General features: G+C 42.8%; 1 protein-coding gene and 1 pseudogene across 1 annotated transcript; both read right to left on the reverse strand.

The window, feature by feature from the left end:
* Positions 1-643: 643 nt before the first annotated feature.
* LOC106604985 (chromobox protein homolog 6) lies at positions 644-3,511 on the reverse strand. Its single transcript, XM_045718281.1, has one exon. The coding sequence runs from the start codon at positions 3,494-3,496 to the stop codon at positions 1,979-1,981; it is 1,518 nt and encodes a 505-aa protein (XP_045574237.1). The 5' UTR covers positions 3,497-3,511; the 3' UTR covers positions 644-1,978.
* Positions 3,512-12,382: 8,871 nt separating this feature from the next.
* Positions 12,383-18,679, reverse strand: LOC106604980 (CTP synthase 1-like; annotated as a pseudogene).
* Positions 18,680-19,390: the final 711 nt, after the last annotated feature.

A 19,390-nucleotide genomic window follows, 5' to 3' on the forward strand; every position in this document is an offset into this window, starting at 1 on the left:
ACAAAGATTGTACTTTTTGGAGAAATGTCCTCTGGTCTGATGAAACAGAAATAGAACTGTTTGGCCATAATGACCATTGTCATGTTTGGAGGAAAAAGGGGGATGCTTGCAAGCTGAAGAACACCATCCCAGCTATGAAGCACAGGGCTGGCAGCATCATGTTGTGGGGGTGCTTTGCTGCAGGAGGGACTGGTGCTTCATGAGGAAGGAAACTTATGTGGATATATTGAAGCAACATCTCAAGACATCAGTCAGGAAATTAAAGCTTGGTCGCAAATGGGTCTTCAAATTGACAATGACCGCAATCATACTTCCAAAGTTGTAGCAAAATGGCTTAAGGACAACAAAGTCAAGGTATTGGAGTGGCCACCACAAAGCCCTGATCTCAATCCTATAGAAGATTTGTGGGCAGAACTGAAAAAGCGTGTGCAAGCAAGGAGGCCTACAAACCTGACTCAGTTACACCAGCTCTGTCAGGAGGAATGGGCCAAAATTCACCCAACTTTTTGTGGGAAGCTTGTGGAAGGCTACCTGAAACGTTTGACCCAAGTTAAACCATTTAAAGGCAATGCTACCAAATACTAATTGAGTGTATGTAAACATCAAACCCACTGGGAATGTGATGAAACATTTACATTACATTTACGTCATTTAGCAGACGCTCTTATCCAGAGCGACTTACAAATTGGTGCAGCCATCTAATACAGTATACGGACGAGATGCAGTGGAGTTGGAACTGAGCAGCTATAAGGCAACACATGCTTTTAAATATTGTAATAATATTGTACAAATACACCAGACAGAGAGAGAGAGAGACAGAGACAGAGAGAGGGGGGCCCTATAGAAACAGGGGCAGCACCAGAAGATGGTCAGATCTGGGACCAGGATATCAGAACGCCAACACAAACTGGTTCAGAAGGCCATTGAGAGGTTTGGACTACAGGTTATTCCACAGAGAATATCTGGTAGGTAGGTACAGACATGATGCAGAGAATATCTGGTAGGTACAAACAGACGTGTTCACGGTGGATAGGTTACATACTACATCATCATTAATCCCACTCCATGCAGTCCACGGCTTAAATAATTAGAGAGTCAGTTTAGAGTCTTGACTGAGGTTCCAGGAATACTGAACATTCCGGAATCTTGAAGGCGACAGCGAGTTAAAGGCAGGCGTTGGAACATGGCAATAAGAAAAGCAATAACTTAACTTTCTACGCTTTCACCGCTTATTTGTATTCTTTTTGCAGCTGAATTAACATTGTGCGTGCATATAAATATATACTTATATAGGCCTGTGCATTCGAGAGAGAGAGGAAAAAAAGAAGGGCTTGTAATTCACATGTGGATATTGGATACGGAAATGATACAGAATACGGTTGTTGTCACTAATGGAGTCAAGTGCGTTGCTAAATATCTCAATGTAGAAATGCAGTATTGCCGAAGCCCAACAAAGCAAGTGCAACGTCATTTCAGCACCTCATTTAAACCTTAGAGTTGGACTTCCAATGGGAAAAATGGGTATAAATATGAACAAATAACAAACACTGTTATTGGTTGTATGAATTTCCCTACAATAAAGATTGAATTGATTTGAACGTTATTATGACTGAAGGTTTCTATTACCAGCCTCCAAACAGTCAAGGTTGTGAAAGTGGACATGAATTGAATAAACTTTATTGATCCTCAGAAGAGAAATCATGCTGCATAAAGATAGACAAATCAGCATTATTATAGATGTATATTGCACGCCCTGCTGTTAGCTTTTTATAGTTCTGTTCAAAAAAATAACGCTCTTCTTCAATATTCAATGGCCTGAATTTCATTATTATTGGAAGTTTTTTTTTTAACCTTCTGTGTTAAAATAGCATTACTCCCTAGCCTGGTCCCAGACAATGACCACAGGAGTTGGCCAAGACAGCACAAACAGATCAGGGAGCCAGGCTAATTCATTCATCTCCACTTCTTTAATCTCTTCCTATGGCTTGGATTGTGGGGGGTTCTTCAGTGGGGGTGGTGGTGGGGGGGGTGAGGAGGTGGTATTTTCTGGGAGTATTGGTTGGGGGGAGGAGGGGCGGGATGAGGGGGAGGGGAACTCTTTGATAGTGACGGTGAGGAGGTTGGTGGTGACGTCGGTCACGACCACGTTGGCGCTGCTCGCCACCATCTCTGGGTGCCAGTCGGGGTTGCCCTCGGCGGGGACCCTCTGAGGATTGGAGGTCAAGGGGCAGGCGCCAGGGGGGTGAGGCGGGGAGGCGGTACTGACGGAGGGCGGCTGGCGTTTCTGCCGGCGCCGACGGCGAAGCTTCCTCTTCCCCTCCTGAGGCGCGGAAAGGTCCAGAGCATCAGCATCATCCTCTTCATCAAAGGAGGAAGAGGAGGACCCGGAAGCAAAGGAGAGGGAGGGGAGGAGGGGGTTTGGTCCTTGTTCAGCGTTCTGGTTCTTCTGGAGCTCTGGGGGGTGGCTAGGGGTAGACTGGGCAGAGGAGGCCGAAGCCTGGGCGCTCAAGTTGGGAGCCGACCCAGAGGCCCCAGTGGCGGGTCCAGGAGGGGTAGGATGGTTCTGGGCGGGTGTGGTGGATCCACTGGAGCTGGAGGGAGAGGGGGGTGGCTGGGTGTCCCTAGCCCCTGAGGTCCCTGTGCTGGAGCCTGTGGCTGAGTGTGGAAGGTGTAGAGGTCCGGGGCCACCACACTGGAGACCAAACGGCTTCCCGTACATGGGGAACCCCAGCATGGGCTGGAAGGGCCGGTACGGAGCCTCTCCACTCCTCTTCCCTATGATCCTATTTCGGGAGGGGATGTTCTGACGACCCCCTTGGAGGGACATGGAGCTGGATGGCGCCCTCCGGTTACCCCCGCCGCCCCTTCCTCCGCCTCCACTTCCTGGTTTGTCGATGACCTTGAGGTTCAGGATGATGCGACCCCGTTTGACCTCGCGTGGTTTGACGCGACGATTGAGGATGCGGACGGTCTCTGAGAAGGGGGAGACGGGGGGCCGTGAGGGGAACCCACTGGGGCCGGAGAAGGATCCGGGAGTGGCCAGGGGGTCGGGGCGAGGTAAGGGGCGGCGGAACATACTAGTGCAGCGTCGAATGTCTTTCTTCAGCTTGTGTGTCGCTGCTAGGGAGTTGAGTTTAGGGGAGGGTGCTGGAGAGGCGGAGGGGAAGGAGGATGAAGGGGCTCGAGGAGAGGAGGAAGAAGTGGAGCGAGGCGCTCGAGTGGTGGGGGTCTCTCTCTTTTGGGCGCCACGTGCCTTGGCAGGAAGATTTTTGGGTTTGGGTCCCCGCTTCTTTGGTCCGTGGAGTTCTCTCTCACGCTCTTTCTGTTCAAATCCTGCGATCAGTCTGCCATCCAGGATATTCTCTTCTGGTTCCCAGGTACTGTGTTTCAGTGCCCATCCTTTCCATTTCACTAGGTATTCTAGGCGAGACTGAAGAGAGAAAGGTACAGCGGAATGAGAAAAATCCCAAAAGTGTTCAATACTGTATTCAGCCATTTAATAGCTAGTGTATGAGCAAGAATTGCTTCTTATTACCTAGCTATTCATGATCACTAAGATAAATATTAAGACTAACGTATTACTCTAAATAATACGTAACTCAATACATTGACTATAATTGACTATAATACATGAAAGAAATAAAAGTTGAAATAAACTATTATTCTGACATTTCACATTCTTAAAATAAAGTGGTGATCCTAACTGACCTAAGACAGGGAATGTTTACTGGGATTAAATGTCAGGAATTGTGAAAAACTGTGTTTATATGTGTTTGGCTAAGGTAAACTTCCGACTTCAACTGTATAGAATTTGATTTGAGAAAAAGGAAGCCTGTACAGAAAACAAATTTTCCTAAACAGGCATCCTGTTTGCAAAAAGGCACTTAAGTAACACTGCAAAAAAATGTACAAAGCAATACACTTTTTCTCCCTAATACGAACTGTTATGCTTGGGGCAAATCCAACACAACACATTACTGAGAACCACTCTGCATATTTGGGCTCCAGAGTGGCGCAGCGGTCTAAGGCACTGCATCTCAGTGCTAGAGGCGACACTGCAGACCCTGGCTCGATTCCAGGCCGTATCACAACCAGACTTGATTGGGAGTCCCATAGGGTGGTGCACAATTGGCTCAGCGTCGTCCAGGTTAGCCTTTTGTCCGGGGTAGGCCGTCATTGTAAAATAAGAATTTGTTCTAAACTGACTTGTCTAGTTAAATAAAGGTTAAATAATAACATGTCAAGCATAGTGGTGCCTGCACCATGTTATGGGTATGCTTGTAATCATTAAGGCCTGTGGAGTATCAGGATAAAAAAAACATGGAATAAAGCTAAGCACAGGCAAAACCTGGTTTTGTCTGCTTTCCACCAGACTCTGGGATATGAATTCACCTTTCAGTAGGACAATCACCTAAAACACAAGGCCAAATCTACACTGGAGTTGCTTACCAAGTAGACAGTGAATGTTCCTGAGAGACTGAGTTACAGTTGTGATTTAAATCTGCTTGAAAATCTACGAGAACACCTGAAAACAATGATCAACAACCAATTTGACAGAGCTTGAAGAATTTTGAAAATAATAAAATGGGCAAATGTTGCACAATCCAGCAGTGGAAAGTCCTTAGAAATGTACCCATCGCTGCCAAATGTGATTCTAACATGTATTAACTCGGGGTTGAATACTTATATAATCAAGATGTTTTCGTTTATATTAATTTTGTAATTGTTAAAACCTCTTAGGGCTAGGGGGCAGTATTTTCACGGCCGGATGAAAAATGTACCCAATTTAAACAGATTACTACTCTGTCCCAGAAACTAGAATATGCATATTATTAGTATATTTGGATAGAAAACACTCTGAAGTTTCTAAAACTGTTTGAATGGTGTCTGTGAGTATAACGGAACTCATATGGCAGGCAAAAACCTGAGAAAAAGTCAAGCAGGAAGTGGAAAATCTGAGGTTGTAGTTTTTTCAAGTGATTGCCTTGACTGTATATAGTGACTTAGGGTTCATTTTGCACTTCCTAAAGCTTCCACTAGATGTCAGCAGTCTTTAGAACTGTGTTTGAAGATTCTATGGTGAATTTGAAGGGAATACCAGCTGTGGTAAACTGGTGTCCCATTATAAGGCATGGGCTCAAGTCACGCGCAATGACTTGGGAGCGAGCTGAGTTCATATTCACTCCTAAAGAGAACGGATAGGAATTTTATTCAAGGTATATGATAAAAACAACCTTAAGATTGATTCTATACATCGTTTGACATGTTTCAACAAACTGTAGTATAACTTTTTTGACTTTTCATCTGGACTAAGTAAGCATGCACGTAGTGGATTTGGATAGTGAACCTAACGCGCGAACAAAATTGATTATTTGGAAATAAATATGAACTTTATCGAACATTTATTGTGGACCTGGGATTCCTGGGAGTGCCTTCTGATGAAGATAATCAAAGGTAAGTAAATATTTATAATGTAGTTTCTTAGTTTTATTGACTCCAAGATGGCGGGTTTCTGTTTGCTAGTTGTTTGTGTCATCTGGGCTGTACTCAGATTATTGCAAATTGTGTTTTCGCCGTGAACCTTTTTTGAAATCTGACAAAGTGATTACATTTAGGAGAAGTGTATCTATAATTCTGTGCATAACACTTCTATATTGATCAATGTTTACGATGAGAATTTACGTACTATGTGTGCTCATTGTGCTCATTCACCGGAGGTTTGGAGGGAAAACATTTCTCAACATTACGCGCCAATGTGAAATGCTGTTTTGGGATCTAAATATGCACTTTATCGAGCAAAACATACATGTATTGTGTAACATAATGTCCTAGGAGTGTCATCTGATGAAGATCGTCAAAGGTTAGTGCTTCATTTAGCTGTGTTTTGGGTTTTTGTGATGCATCTAGTTGCTTGGAAAATGGCTATGTGGTGTTTCTTGTGAAGTTTATGTCCTAACATAATCTAATTTTATGCTTTCGCCGTAAAGCCTTTTTGAAATCGGACAATGTGGTTAGATTAACGAGAAGTTTATCTTTAAAATGGTGTAAAATAGTTGATTGTTTGAGAAAATGGAATTATGAGATTTTAGCTGTTTTAAATATGGCGCTCTGATTTTCCACTGGCTGTTGTCAAAATCAATCCCGTTAACGGGATGAGAACGGGAAGGGGTCACCAACAGGTTTTAATTGTCAATTAAATCCATTTTAATCCCACTTTGTAACACAACAAAATGTTGAAAAGGTAAAGGGGTGTTATTGTTAAACAACCAGCAATAACGTAATTTAACATCGTTAGCTAAATTATACCAGAGAGGTCATTATATTTATTTTTTTATTTTTTCATTTATTTTTTATTTCACCTTTATTTAACCAGGTAGGCCAGTTGAGAACAAGTTCTCGTTTACAACTGCGACCTGGCCAAGATAAAGCAAAGCAGTGCAGCAAAAACAACAAAACAGAGTTACACATAAACAAACGTACAGTCAAAAACAATAATAAAAGAAAAATAGAAAAATCTATGTACAGTGTGTGCAAATGTAGAAGAGTAGAGAGGTAGGCAATAAATAGGCCATAGAGGCAAAATAATTACAATTTAGCATTAATACTGGAGTGTTAGATGTGCAGATGATGGACTAGAGTAGAGTTACTGGGGTGCAAAAGAGCAAGAGGGTAAGTAATAATATGGGGATGAGGTAGTTGGGTGTGCTATTTACAGATTGGGTGTGTACAGGTACAGTGATCGGTAAACTGCTCTGAAAGCTGATGCTTAAAGTAAGAGAGGGAGATATAAGACTCCAGCTTCAGAGATTTTTGCAATTTGTTCCAGTCGTTGGCAGCAGAGAACTGGAAGGAAAGGCGGCCAAAGGAAATGTTGGCTTTGGGGATGACCAGTGCTATGTACCTGCTGGAGCGCGTGCTACGGGTGGGTGCTGCTATGGTGACCAGTGAGCTGAGATAAGGCGGGGCTTTCCCTAGCAAAGACTTATAGATGACCTGGTGCCAGTGAGGGCCAGCCAACGAGAGCTTACATGTCACAGTGGTGGGTAGTATATGGGGCTTTGGTGACAAAACGGATGGCACTGTGATAGACTACATCCAATATGCTGAGTAGAGTGTTGGGGGCTATTTTGTAAATGACATCGCTGAAGTCAAGGATCGGCAGGATAGTCAGTTTTATGAAGGTATGTTTGGCAGCATGAGTGAAGGAGGCTTTGTTGCAAAATAGGAAGCTAATCCTAGATTTCATTTTGGATTGGAGATGCTTAATGTGAGTCTGGAAGGAGAGTTTACTAGGTATTTGTAGTTGTCCACATATTCTAAGTCAGAACCGTCCAGAGTAGTGATGCTAGTCGGACGGGAGGGTGCGGGCAGCGATCGATGGAAGAGCATGCACTTAGTTTTACTAGCATTTAAAAGCAGTTAGAGGACACGGAAGGAGTGTTGTATGGCGTTGAAGCTTGTTTGGAGGTTTGTCAGCACAGTGTCCAAAGAAGGGCCAGAAGTATACAGAATGGTGTCGTCTGCGTAGAGGTGGATCAGAGAATCACCAGCACCAAGAGCGACATCATTGATATATACAGAGAAAAGAGTCAGCCCGAGAATTGAGCCCTGTGGTACCCCCCCCCCATAGAGACTGCCAGCGGTCCGGACAACAGGCCCTCCGATTTGACACACTGAACTCTATCTGAGAAGTAGTTGGTGAACCAGGCGAGGCAGTCATTTGAGAACCCAAGGCTATTGAGTCTGCCGATAAGAATGTGGTGGTTGACAGAGTCGCAAGCCTTGGCCAGGTCGATGAAGAAGGCTGCACAGTACCATCTTTTATCAATGGCGGTTATGATATCGTTTAGGACCTTGTTGCGTGGCTGAGGAGCACCCGTGACCAGCTCGGAAACCACATTGTATAGTGGAGAAGGTACGGTCGGATTCGAAATGGTCGGTGATCTGTTTGTTAACTTGGTTTTCAAAGACCTTAGAAAGGCAGAGTAGGATAGATATAGGTCTGTAGCAGTTTGGATCTAGAGTGTCTCCCACTTTGAAGAGAGGTTGAATAGGCTAGTAATAGGGGGTTGCAACAATTTCAGCGGATCATTTTGAAAGAGAGGGTCCAGATTGTCTAGCCCAGGTGACTTGTAGGGATCCAGATTTTGCAGCTCATTCATAACATCAGCTGTCTGGATTTGGGTGAAGGAGAAGCGGGGCTATGAGATGAAGTACGGGATGGGGAGGGTGGTTGACCTCAAGGTCTCCCCACTGGAAGCCAGAGGTAGGGGGAGTGGGGGAAACAGCGCACCTCTAACTTTGTACATTTCTAATGCAATTAGTGCAATCAGTCACACTACGAAATCCTACCAAATAAACCACAATTCATTCATTATACTGTGAATATATAGTTTCACAGACATATTGTTGAATTTTTTTCTGGTTTGTGCGAAATCATTAGGAATAATATAAAACCGGTCCCACCTGCACACCACCAAGGTGAATTGGTTTAGTCTTGACTCTTGGTTGACAGTGTTGGGGGATGGGTAATGTATTGATGCTCGAGTGCCAAATCAACCCAAATTTGTTTCTATTTGTCTTTGTTACTTTTTGATATTTCTTATTTTTGTATACATTTTTATATTTATGTAGTTTTAAATGTTATAATTATTTATGTGTTGTTCCAAATGTCTTAATAAAAATTACAGTTTTTGTTGTGGGGGTCGTTGCACACGGTCGTTGCACACCAAGCTAGCGTTACTGTTGCAGACTCCAAGCAAGTACCTATGCCTACCGCAAACACAACAGTGACGTTGCTCAAGTCCTGCTCATGAGTGTTTACTGTGCAGTGCGCAGCAAATACGCGCAACAGATTGTACGTCATTTGCAATCAATTCTGCCTTGATTATCCTGTTGGGTCTAGGGGGCAGCATTTGCACGTCTGGATAAAAAAAATGTACCCGATTTAATCTGGTTACTAATCCTACCCAGTAACTACAATATGCATATACTTATTATATATGGATAGAAAACACTCTAAAGTTTCCAAAACTGTTTGAATGGTGTCTGTGAGTATAACAGAACTCATTTGGCAGGCAAAACCCTGAGACATTTTCTGACAGGAAGTGGATACCTGATGTGTTGTATTGACTTTAAACCTATCCCATTGAAAAACACAGGGGTTTAGGAATATTTTGGCACTTCCTATTGCTTCCACTAGATGTCACCAGCCTTTACAAAGTGTTTTGAGTCTTCTGGAGGGAGATCTGACCGAACAAGAGCCATGGAACGATGATGGCCCATTAGACACCTTGCGCGCGAGTTGATGTTGGGTACCCTCGTTCCAATACGTTATAAAAGAGTATGCATTCGTCCACCTTGAATATTATTCATGTTCTGGTTAAAAAAGGCCCTAATGATTTATGCTATACAACGTTTGACATGTTTGAACGAACGTAAATATATTTTTTCCCCTCGTTCATGACGAGAAGTCCGGCTGGCTTACATCATGTGCTAACGAGACGGAGATTTTTGGACATAAATGATGAGCTTTTTTGAACAAAACTACATTCGTTATGGACCTGTGATACCTGGAAGTGACATCTGATGAAGAGAATCAAAGGTAATGGATTATTTACATAGTATTTTCGATTTTAGATCTCCCCAACATGACGTCTAGTCTGTATCGCAACGCGTATTTTTCTGGGCGCAGTGCTCAGATTATTGCAAAGTGTGATTTCCCAGTAAGGTTATTTTTAAATCTGGCAAGTTGATTGCGTTCAAGAGATGTAAATCTATAATTCTTTAAATGACAATATAATATTTTACCAATGTTTTCTAATTTTAATTATTTAATTTGTGGCGCTGACTTGACTGCCGGTTATTGGAGGGAAACGATTTCCTCAACATCAATGCCATAGTAAAACGCTGTTTTTGGATATAAATATGAACTTGATAGAACTAAAAATGCATGCATTGTCTAACATAATGTCCTAGGAGTGTCATCTGATGGAGATTGTAAAAGGTTAGTGCATCATTTTAGCTGGTTTTATGGTTTTGGTGACCCTGTCTTTGAATTGACAAAACATTACACACAACTCTTGTAAATGTACTTTCCTAACATACTCTAAATTTATGCTTTCGCCGTAAAACCTTTTTGAAATCGTAAAACGTGGTTAGATTAAGGAGATGTTTATCTTTCAAAGGGTGTAAAATAGTTGTATGTTTGAAAAATTTGAATTTTGACATTTATTTGGATTCAAATTTGCCGCTCTTGAAATGCACCTGCTGTTGATGGAGTGCACCACGGGTGGGACGCTTGCGTCCCACCTAGCCCATAGAGGTTAAACTCGCCCTCTCACCGTCCCCCCTACTCACAAGGCAGGCAATACGCTTGACCTCATCTTTACTAGATGCTGTTCTTCTACTAATCTCACTGCAACTCCCCTCCAAGTCTCCGACCACTACCTTGTATCCTTTTCCCTCTCGCTCTCCTCCAACACTACTCACTCTGCCCCCGCTAACATCAAGGCGGTGACCCGATCCTGTAGGTTCATGCTCTACAACATTGGCAGAGTACGACCCTGCCTTACACAGGAAGCGGCGCAGGTCCTAATCCAGGCACTTGTCATCTCCCGTCTGGATTACTGCAACTCGCTGTTGGCTGGGCTCCCTGCCTCTGCCATTAAACCCCTACAAGTCATCCAGAACGCCGCAGCCCATCTGGTGTTCAACCTTCCCAAGTTCTCTCACGTCATCCCGCTCCTCCACACACTCCACTGGCTTCCAGTTGAAGCTCGCATCTGCTACAAGACCATGGTGTATGCCTACGGAGCTGTGAGGGGAACGGCACCTCCGTACCTTCAGGCTCTGATCAGTCCCTACACCCAAACAAGGGCACTGCATTCATCCACCTCTGGCCTGCTGGCCCCCCTACCTCTGCGCAAGCACAGTTCCCGCTCAGCCCAGTCAAAACTGTTCGCTGCTCTGGCACCCCAATGGTGGAACAAGCTCCCTCATGACGCCAGGACAGCGGAGTCAATCACCACCTTCCGGAGACACCTGAAACCCCCCACCTTAAAGAAGGAATACCTGGGATAGGATAAAGTAATCCTTCTAGCCCCCCCTCCCCCCAAAAAATATATAGATGTACTATTGTAAAATGGTTGTTCCACTGGATATCATAAGGTGAATGCACCAATTTGTAAGTCGCTCTGGATAAGAGCGTCTACTAAATTATGTAAATGTATGTAAATGTGTTTGGTTCATTGTGTGTGCTGGCTCCTCAAATCCTCAGTGAAAGCACCTGTGGAAGAATGTCCATCCCATAGAGTTCTTAAGTTGTTATGCTGCCGTCTCCTTCATGCAGATCTCGACTGATATTGTACAAGCATGTGCATATGAGTGTTTGGTAGGGGTGGGGACTTCCAAAGTTTGCCTGTGCCTGTTGATACTTGACAAAGGGAGAGGTGCAAGAGTGTGAGAGGGAGGGCTCTCCAATGGAAAAAGGAGGGGTGTGCAGATGGAAAGAGAGAAAAGGGGAGTTGCGGCTCTTTGAAGAGAAAAGGATGCATTCTGCCCTATATCAAGGCAAGCCTTGCATTTTCTGTTGTCACTATTTGAGAGTATACCTTTCACTAAATACGAATATGACGTAGGTTGCAAGCACTCACTGACTGTATATCAAGTTGTCAGGAATTTTAATGGCTCAGGATATGTAAACTTGCATGTTCAGCTGCAAGGATTGGCATTGGAAACAAGAGGGACTGGTGCACACTGAAAAGGGAGGTCTATTCAGGGTCACAGAATATCACTAGTCTTATATCAAAGCTGATTTCACACATAATAGGAAACATTTATAAAAGTTAAAGCATTGCAGATAAATTCAAGAGGTTTTCTTTGTTATTTAAAAATGGGAAGGATGATATTGAAATAGTGCAGAATGGAAGATGGATAATTTTTTATTTTTTTCATCTTCCATTCATTAGTGCATCACTGTTTTATTCAATAACACCTGGCTGGGTGGCTTTTTCTGAGGGATATTGACAAGCACATACATATCTTACCACATTTACATATATTATTCTTGGCCAAAGTTTCACTTTGAAGAAAACCATTTTTTTAAAGGGGGGGGGCATAGTAATGCCAATGTTGCATTCAATTATAGTGATAAACACTTAAAAATAGTCTAACATTTAGCCATTTTTGCTTCCTGCATCATTTCAGAGTGCTACTTTTCTCAGTAATGACACCTTCTGTTGGGTGATATGAAAGGTATTTATATTCAGGTAAATGAGGTGTATTGAGTTCAAACAGGTGAGGTGAACAGGCACAATTAAATAGTCCCTTTAACAGTAATACCAGCATGAACAGAGTAACAGGTGCATGTAACTGGTAACTCCTAGAATTTCAGTTCAGCGATCTCAGAGTCTGGAGAGCTGCTGTCACTGTATGTGTCTCTGTAACACAAGGGACAGAGTTATTTACATCCATGTCTTAGGATGATATGATAAGTCATAGATATAAACTTGGTTTAGCATTAGAAAAATCCAATACTGGCTGGGTAACTTTTTTCATTCCCCTTTACGGCAGCCCAAATGCTGTTCATCTTGCTTGCCTACATCTGGTGGAGTAAAAGGAAATTATGAGAAATACAATGATATGCATGGTCTTACTGTGGTGAGAGGTGACAACCTTTCTGTAGGTAGCTCTGGAGTTTCCCTGCTGCAGTCAGCAGGAGGCCAAAGTAGGGGGGCGAGGGCTTGATGGTGTTAGCAATTGATGTTATTCTTCAATAACACAGACACCAAAGCAAACCAGGGGGAGAAAATAGATTTATTTGAGAAGGACAAATCATAGATGCTATGCTGAAAAGTAGATCAGTCTTCCCTGTCCTCAGTTTTCTCCACAGAACAAAGAGACAGGATGACATTTATAACCCCCCACCCTAGCCTGGTGTTGGCTAATCAGAAGTCCTTGCAGTACAACTGGGCCAAATAACAAGTATCCTGCCCCAGACTCATTGTACAGAACGTAGCTCTGAGTTCAGGACTGACATTCCACAGATTCTAAACAGCTGTTGAACTGAAACTCAACTCCTATTTACATTGACAATTTCCTATTGATCGTTAATTGTGGTACTCTCGTCCTCTGCGTTGTGTCTTCAAAATATTCTTATAATGGGACAAGAAGTGAACTCTGAGGGGTACTGCACTCCAACAAAATAAGCATGATCTGAAACACAGGTAAGAAGATGATCGGTTTGAGATGGAGGCTACGGACATATACATTTCGGTTGGCATAGCTACAACTGTCATTACATTTGATAGCCCTAAACATTTTTATATTTTTTGTTGTTGTTCAATTCAGTCAAGAAAGTACTTTATGAAGTGATAACGCACTATTTAACATTTCCAAGAGCCAGACAGTGGAAAACACTGAAATGTCTCCATGGTTAACTCACCATCCAGCACAATGACCTCCATCCTCTCTCCCTCTACGTCCTGGCCGACAAAATGGAAGCCCCTCTCCTCAAGGTGGTGCTTCAGCTCAGGGTTCACCTAAGATGATTGAGAGCTCCCATCAATTCAACCCATCCACACTTAGAATGTAATACATGTAACACTACCATCTGCAATGGATTGTCTTCAAGTAACATGTAATGTAAAGCAAATACAAATCATGACTCGATTCAGCTCTTATACCTCAAAGTGGTGACAATGCCTCTCGTCAACATGTTCAGCTTCGCGATACAGATTTCCTATAAAAAAGATTCTGAATATTATCAACCATTATAACACACCAAACACAATCAAATGCTATGTGGTTTTGCCAAGATTAGCACTCACTCAAAATGCTGGTGTTGGATTTGAAGATGGTCCGCCTCTTCCCCAACCTCAGTCCCACCCATCTGCCCAGGGTTGTGTTCTGGCATGTCAATCACCTGTCAAAAAAGGACCAGAATATCACAATGTTCGTGAGCCAAAACTCAGTGAGAGGTGACAGAGAGATGGACTTCATTACTATGGCATACCTACCACAGGGTATTTAGATTCTGAGTGGAATTCAGTAGAGTTGGCATCTGTCATAAAATAAAATAAATGAAAAAAGCATTTCAGATCCATTTTCTGGTTTGAGAGGTGAACATTTAACTTATTTACATTCTGAAATTATGCAACATACACCTCAAGGATATAATGATTAGTGATCCAAAGATTACTCACCTTACCAGCCAAGAACATTGCGGGCAAATTCACACACTGCCAACTGCCTGCCCAAACATACCCTTGCAAAAAGACAATTGGGATTAAATGTGTGCAAGAACAAAAAGTCAGGCTGAACGTGTCTGATCAGAATTTCTATGATGGAACTATAGAGTGACATACAGAATATAATTTCCATTTAACAAAACATGTTAAATAATTGAAAGATTAGTGGAATCTGTGTTGGTAGCTGGACAGGTAGGATGACTGACAGTGAAGGTGAACAGGTGACAGAGGAATGGATGAGACTGAGGCAGGAATTCCTTTAACCATAAAGTGGTATATTTACTGAGTAGTCTGTGCTGCGTAACAAAGGAAACCGAATAACAGGTATCCAATCAAATTCAAAACATGTATCCAATCAAATTCATAATCACAAAGATCAAATCATAACCATCATTCCATTATTAACATAATTAGGGAATTCAACAATCCAGTTCATTAAGAAGTCAATAGGATTCATCCTTGAGTAATTCATGCTCAGAACTATTTATCATAATTATGAGAAGAATAATACAAACAGTGATCGGTTATTCAATCTATAATCCCCATTAGTTTGATATCAGAATCAGCAAACAATGACGTTTCATATTTCACCCTTTCAAGTGTCTTCATGTGTACATGTAATTTCATGACATATTAACGATATATCGATGGCGTAATTGGCCTGTGATGATCCGTAGGGCCGTGATCATTGACCATTCACATTACAAAATAGATTTGAAGCGTGCGCTCCAAGCTGTGCTCCGCGGTAATAACTATTAACAATAACTGATGGCCCACTCTCCCGATCGCAACAGATTTTGTGGATTTACATGGATTCATGGACGCACAGAACTTTTGGAGTTAAGGAGGAGAAAGCAGCGAGATCGGGCAATGGCGATTTGATCCTTTTATGGGGATGAGATATGTCGGACATTCATACCCGACCTAATTAAAGCGCCCCTGGCCCAGCTGAGTAAGTGGCCATGAAGTCAATGTCACAGTATCTAACGAAGGTGGCGCCCCTCCTCGGTCGGGCGGCGCTCGGCGGTCGTCGTCGCCGGCCTATTAGCTGCATCCGATCGTTGTTTCTGTGTCTTTTGGTTTTGTCTGTCTGTCTATCTCGCACCTGTTTTGTGTTTGTCATTAGTGGGGGGTTATTTAGTGTGTATTTTCAGTTGGGGTTCTCGTGCGGGATTGTTTATTGTCCACTCAGGACAGTTGTGATTGTAAATTGTTATTGTCGATTATTATTGCCGGGCTGCGCCCCGTGCGCTTTTTGTTTCCAGTGCGCTTATTTTGGGAAGGTGTTTTTCCCCTGGCAGACTTCGCCACGCGCCTGGTGCCCTACGGCTATTGCGTGTTACTAATATTATTAAAACACAGTTGCTCCGGCCCTCTGTCTCCTGCTCCTGATTCCACATCTCCACTGGTCCTAGACAGCCGTGACAGTCAAGGACGATTCCACCAACTCCATGGGCCTTTTCTAAAATAATATTCAAATATATTTATACAAAATATATAAATGTTATCATAAAAAATACATACAATTGACAAAGACATATCGGAAAATTCGGTGTCCTCCAGTTTTAGAATATCCTGATTGAATATTGTTTCTACCTCAGAATTGGCTGTATCAAGATGTCTGGTCGCTTCATACATCCGCAAATCGTCTAGCTCAAAATTGTCATTTAAAGCGTTGAAATGATCAGATTTCAATGTTTTACTCGGTATGTCCTGGGCGAGTAACCAGTTGAATCCTCTGGTTGGAAAATGTAAGCCATATGTCCATCACTCATATCCAAAACTCCTTTAAAACATTCAGGGGCCTCACACAAAATGTCCTTGATGCTTTTGTCATTGTGTTCTTGACACGAGGCACAAAGTACATCTACAATTGACCTAGGAGACATGTTTAATTTTCTGTTTAATGTTCTGGGTTTATTTTTAATTTCTTTAGTGGTTTATCGTGGGCGCTTGTGGTGTGGGGTTTATTTATAATGCGTCTGCCCCCCCAATACCCCCGGACATTCCTGTTTCATAGACAACAGCCCTAAGGTCACTACAACAGGGTGGGGGCCATACTCTTTTAAATGTGGGGACACATCAATCATCATGACAGCTTCAAAGGAACAGATGCACTGTATGCTTAAATTAACACTCACTCTAAAGCGTGAGAACCGAACGACAGGATACCCATATATGGGCACTCCCTAGACCACCTGAGAACTTCCTGTCAGGATGTCCTGACAGGATGCCCATATATGAGCATACACACGTGACCCATGACATAGGGTCATTAATACCACGTTTGACGTGTGCCATCTACTGTATTCTCTCTTATAAGAATCGGATTACGTTTTCAAACTTATATGAAATGTTGCTGGTTGACTTTACATTAACTTTTTTCTGGGTTGTGTTCATTTAGGCACGCAACGGAAAACTGAAATTCATGTAGTTCCTCCCTGTTTCAGTCCATTTTAATGAACATGACCCAGTCATGTTAAAACGGTCAAGGACAGAGAAGGCCTTACCTGTGTGGGCTTTACATGACAGAACATGGAGATCTTCTCTTTGACAGCGTTCTCCAGATGCGTCGCACAGTGGCACATGATCTGAAAATACATTAGGAGAAGCACATTGATAATAGTCTATGCCATAGTTAGCCAATTCCAAGAGTCCCAAGGCAAAAGGATGAGGGAGTATCTAACTACCAGGTCTGGGGAGAGTCCTAGTCCACGGAGCTCTCGGACACTGTTCTGAGTGGGTTTAGTCTTCTGTTCTCCTGTGGCACTGGGCTAAAGGCAGACAAAGTTACATTTCAGTTCTCAGTTAAGCGTCATTGTAGAACCTTTTACTTGAAACACAACTCATGTACTTTTGAGACTAAGTTAAAGTGTTCATGATGTTTTACAATGCTTATGTAAGAGATTGTGTTTTGATTCAATTGTGTGTGTGTGTATGTATTAATGCAGTAAAGGGCTGACAATGTTTGACACTTTTGGTACAGATGTGCTTTGTTGCAACGCTGTAATTGGCTTTCAAACAAGCCCTACTCTGCGTGTGTGTTAAAGCTCTTACCTGTGGGAGTAAGCTGACGTGAACGTTGCAGAAGTTATCCCGCTTCACCTTGAACTGTCTGAAGGCCTCGATAAATGGCATGCTCTCAATGTCTCCCAAACGTCAACACAGGGGACAGCCTGAGACCTCAGCCTGAGACCTCAGTCACTAGGTAAAATGCAAGAAACCATCTGAAACCAGGAGGTACTAACTGAACTGCTCGTTTTCCATTACACAAGGTTTTGAAATGTGTTGCTACAGTGTGCCCTTATGAATACGACCCAGCTTAACAATCCCTGGCTGAAACCATAGACACCAATAACAACTGCATGGGGACAATCACAATGGCCTATAATAATACTCATAATAAGACAAACTTGACTACACTGTGGCTCATACCTCTATAACGCATGCGTGTGGCGCCACCCCATCGCCATCCACTGAGATCTTGGCCTGTTTCACCACCCACTCCTGAATGGCAACTGTGATGTGTGGCACCACTGAGGTAAGAGAGAAAACATCAACAAAATAGAGTCAGCATCCACAGAGACTCGAGATCAGAATAGAAATAAGGACTATGGAGAGACCCTTACAAATCAACACAACTACTAGGACTGATGTCATAGGTTTCCAGGTGTTGCCCTAATCCTAATGTCCCTTGCCTAGCGGAGAACCAGTGTTCTCCCTCTCACCCTGTACAGTTTTGCCCAGGTAGTCTCCCCTCCTCTCCATGTTGATGACTGATTGGTAGGTTTTGCCCATGGTCAGGTTGTTGTCCCTGGTTAGCCTGATGTCCAGGAAGCGCTTGTAGTTTCCTAAATTCAGGTCCACCTCACCTCCATCGTCCAACACAAACACTTCACCTGGATGGGTGATGCAACTCAAGTAAATTAGATGGTCTAGGCAAATGCATGCCTAGCCCTCACAGATGAAATGCTTAGGTCTGAGAACTCACCCCCCAGATGCACTCACCATGTTCATAAGGTGAAAAGGTGCCAGCATCAATGTTGATGTATGGGTCGATTTTGATGGCAGTTACATGCAGACCACAGGACTTCAGGATTAAGCCCACACTACTGGCAATGATGCCCTTGCCCATTCCTGATATGACACTGCTAGTGACCACTTCATAGTGGCATGTGAAACCTAGAAACAAATAGAAGATGACAATCAATGTTAGACAACAGAGAACATGTTCGCTATATCCCTATAGGTTAGTATTGAGCAATTAACCGAAATGTCTGTTATTTTACAGTTTTTAAACAACTAATTGACAGATGTCGGTTCAATTATTTGAATTCCATTCATGTCATGGTGGCTGTCGTATACTCACCGTAGTGTTTGGATCTCTTCCAAACGTCCAGGAAGTCCTTTTCTTCCTGAGCGGTCAGCATGTGATGGGACGTTAAAAGGTCGAAGGCTTCAAAGCAGTACACGTCCACGTCTTCTCTTTAAGTGAGTCCAGGAAGTCCTTTTCTTCCTGAGCGGTCAGCATGTGATGGGACGTTAAAAGGTCGAAGGCTTCAAAGCAGTACACGTCCAGTTTCGAATCTGTGCACTATTTGCATCAGCTGGTATCAAAACCTGGGGGAGTACAGAAATGTTTCTCTTTGGCAGCAGCAAATTTAAAAAAGAGAAAAAAAGAAAAAAAATTAACTGCAACAATGATCAGGGGAGAGACAAATCTCCAGCCACGATCACCACAACGCTGTTCATGTTTGTATGTTCACTTCCAACTACTATAGTGGCTGTAGTTCTTTTGTCCTTTGTTCGAGACGGGGTGTTCACCCAGTTTCAATTTGTCACAATTACGGAAATACAATGGTGGGGAAATAAAAATGTCACTGCAGTTGAATATAAACAGAGCATGCAAGGAATTGTCATCATGATAATCACATTGTTTCTGTTTAGATAATTTTGTTTATACACTAAAATATAAATCACATGATATGACAAATATAGCCAGCCAGGTTCGCTGCTTCTTACATGATCTCACTAGCTAGCGATGTAAAATATGACTATCACCACTGGTAGAGAGCATTACAGTAGACTTCACTTGATCAAGCTACTATACTAATCCGTAGCTGTCTTGCTATCTGGTGTAG

Source organism: Salmo salar, chromosome ssa05 (assembly GCF_905237065.1).
Source record: "Salmo salar chromosome ssa05, Ssal_v3.1, whole genome shotgun sequence".
Classification (NCBI taxonomy): Eukaryota; Metazoa; Chordata; class Actinopteri; order Salmoniformes; family Salmonidae; genus Salmo; species Salmo salar.

Coding starts and splice junctions, on each gene's coding strand:
- LOC106604985 (XM_045718281.1), bottom strand. CDS start 3,496: ATGGCTGAATACAGTATTGAACACTTTTGGGATTTTTCTCATTCCGCT.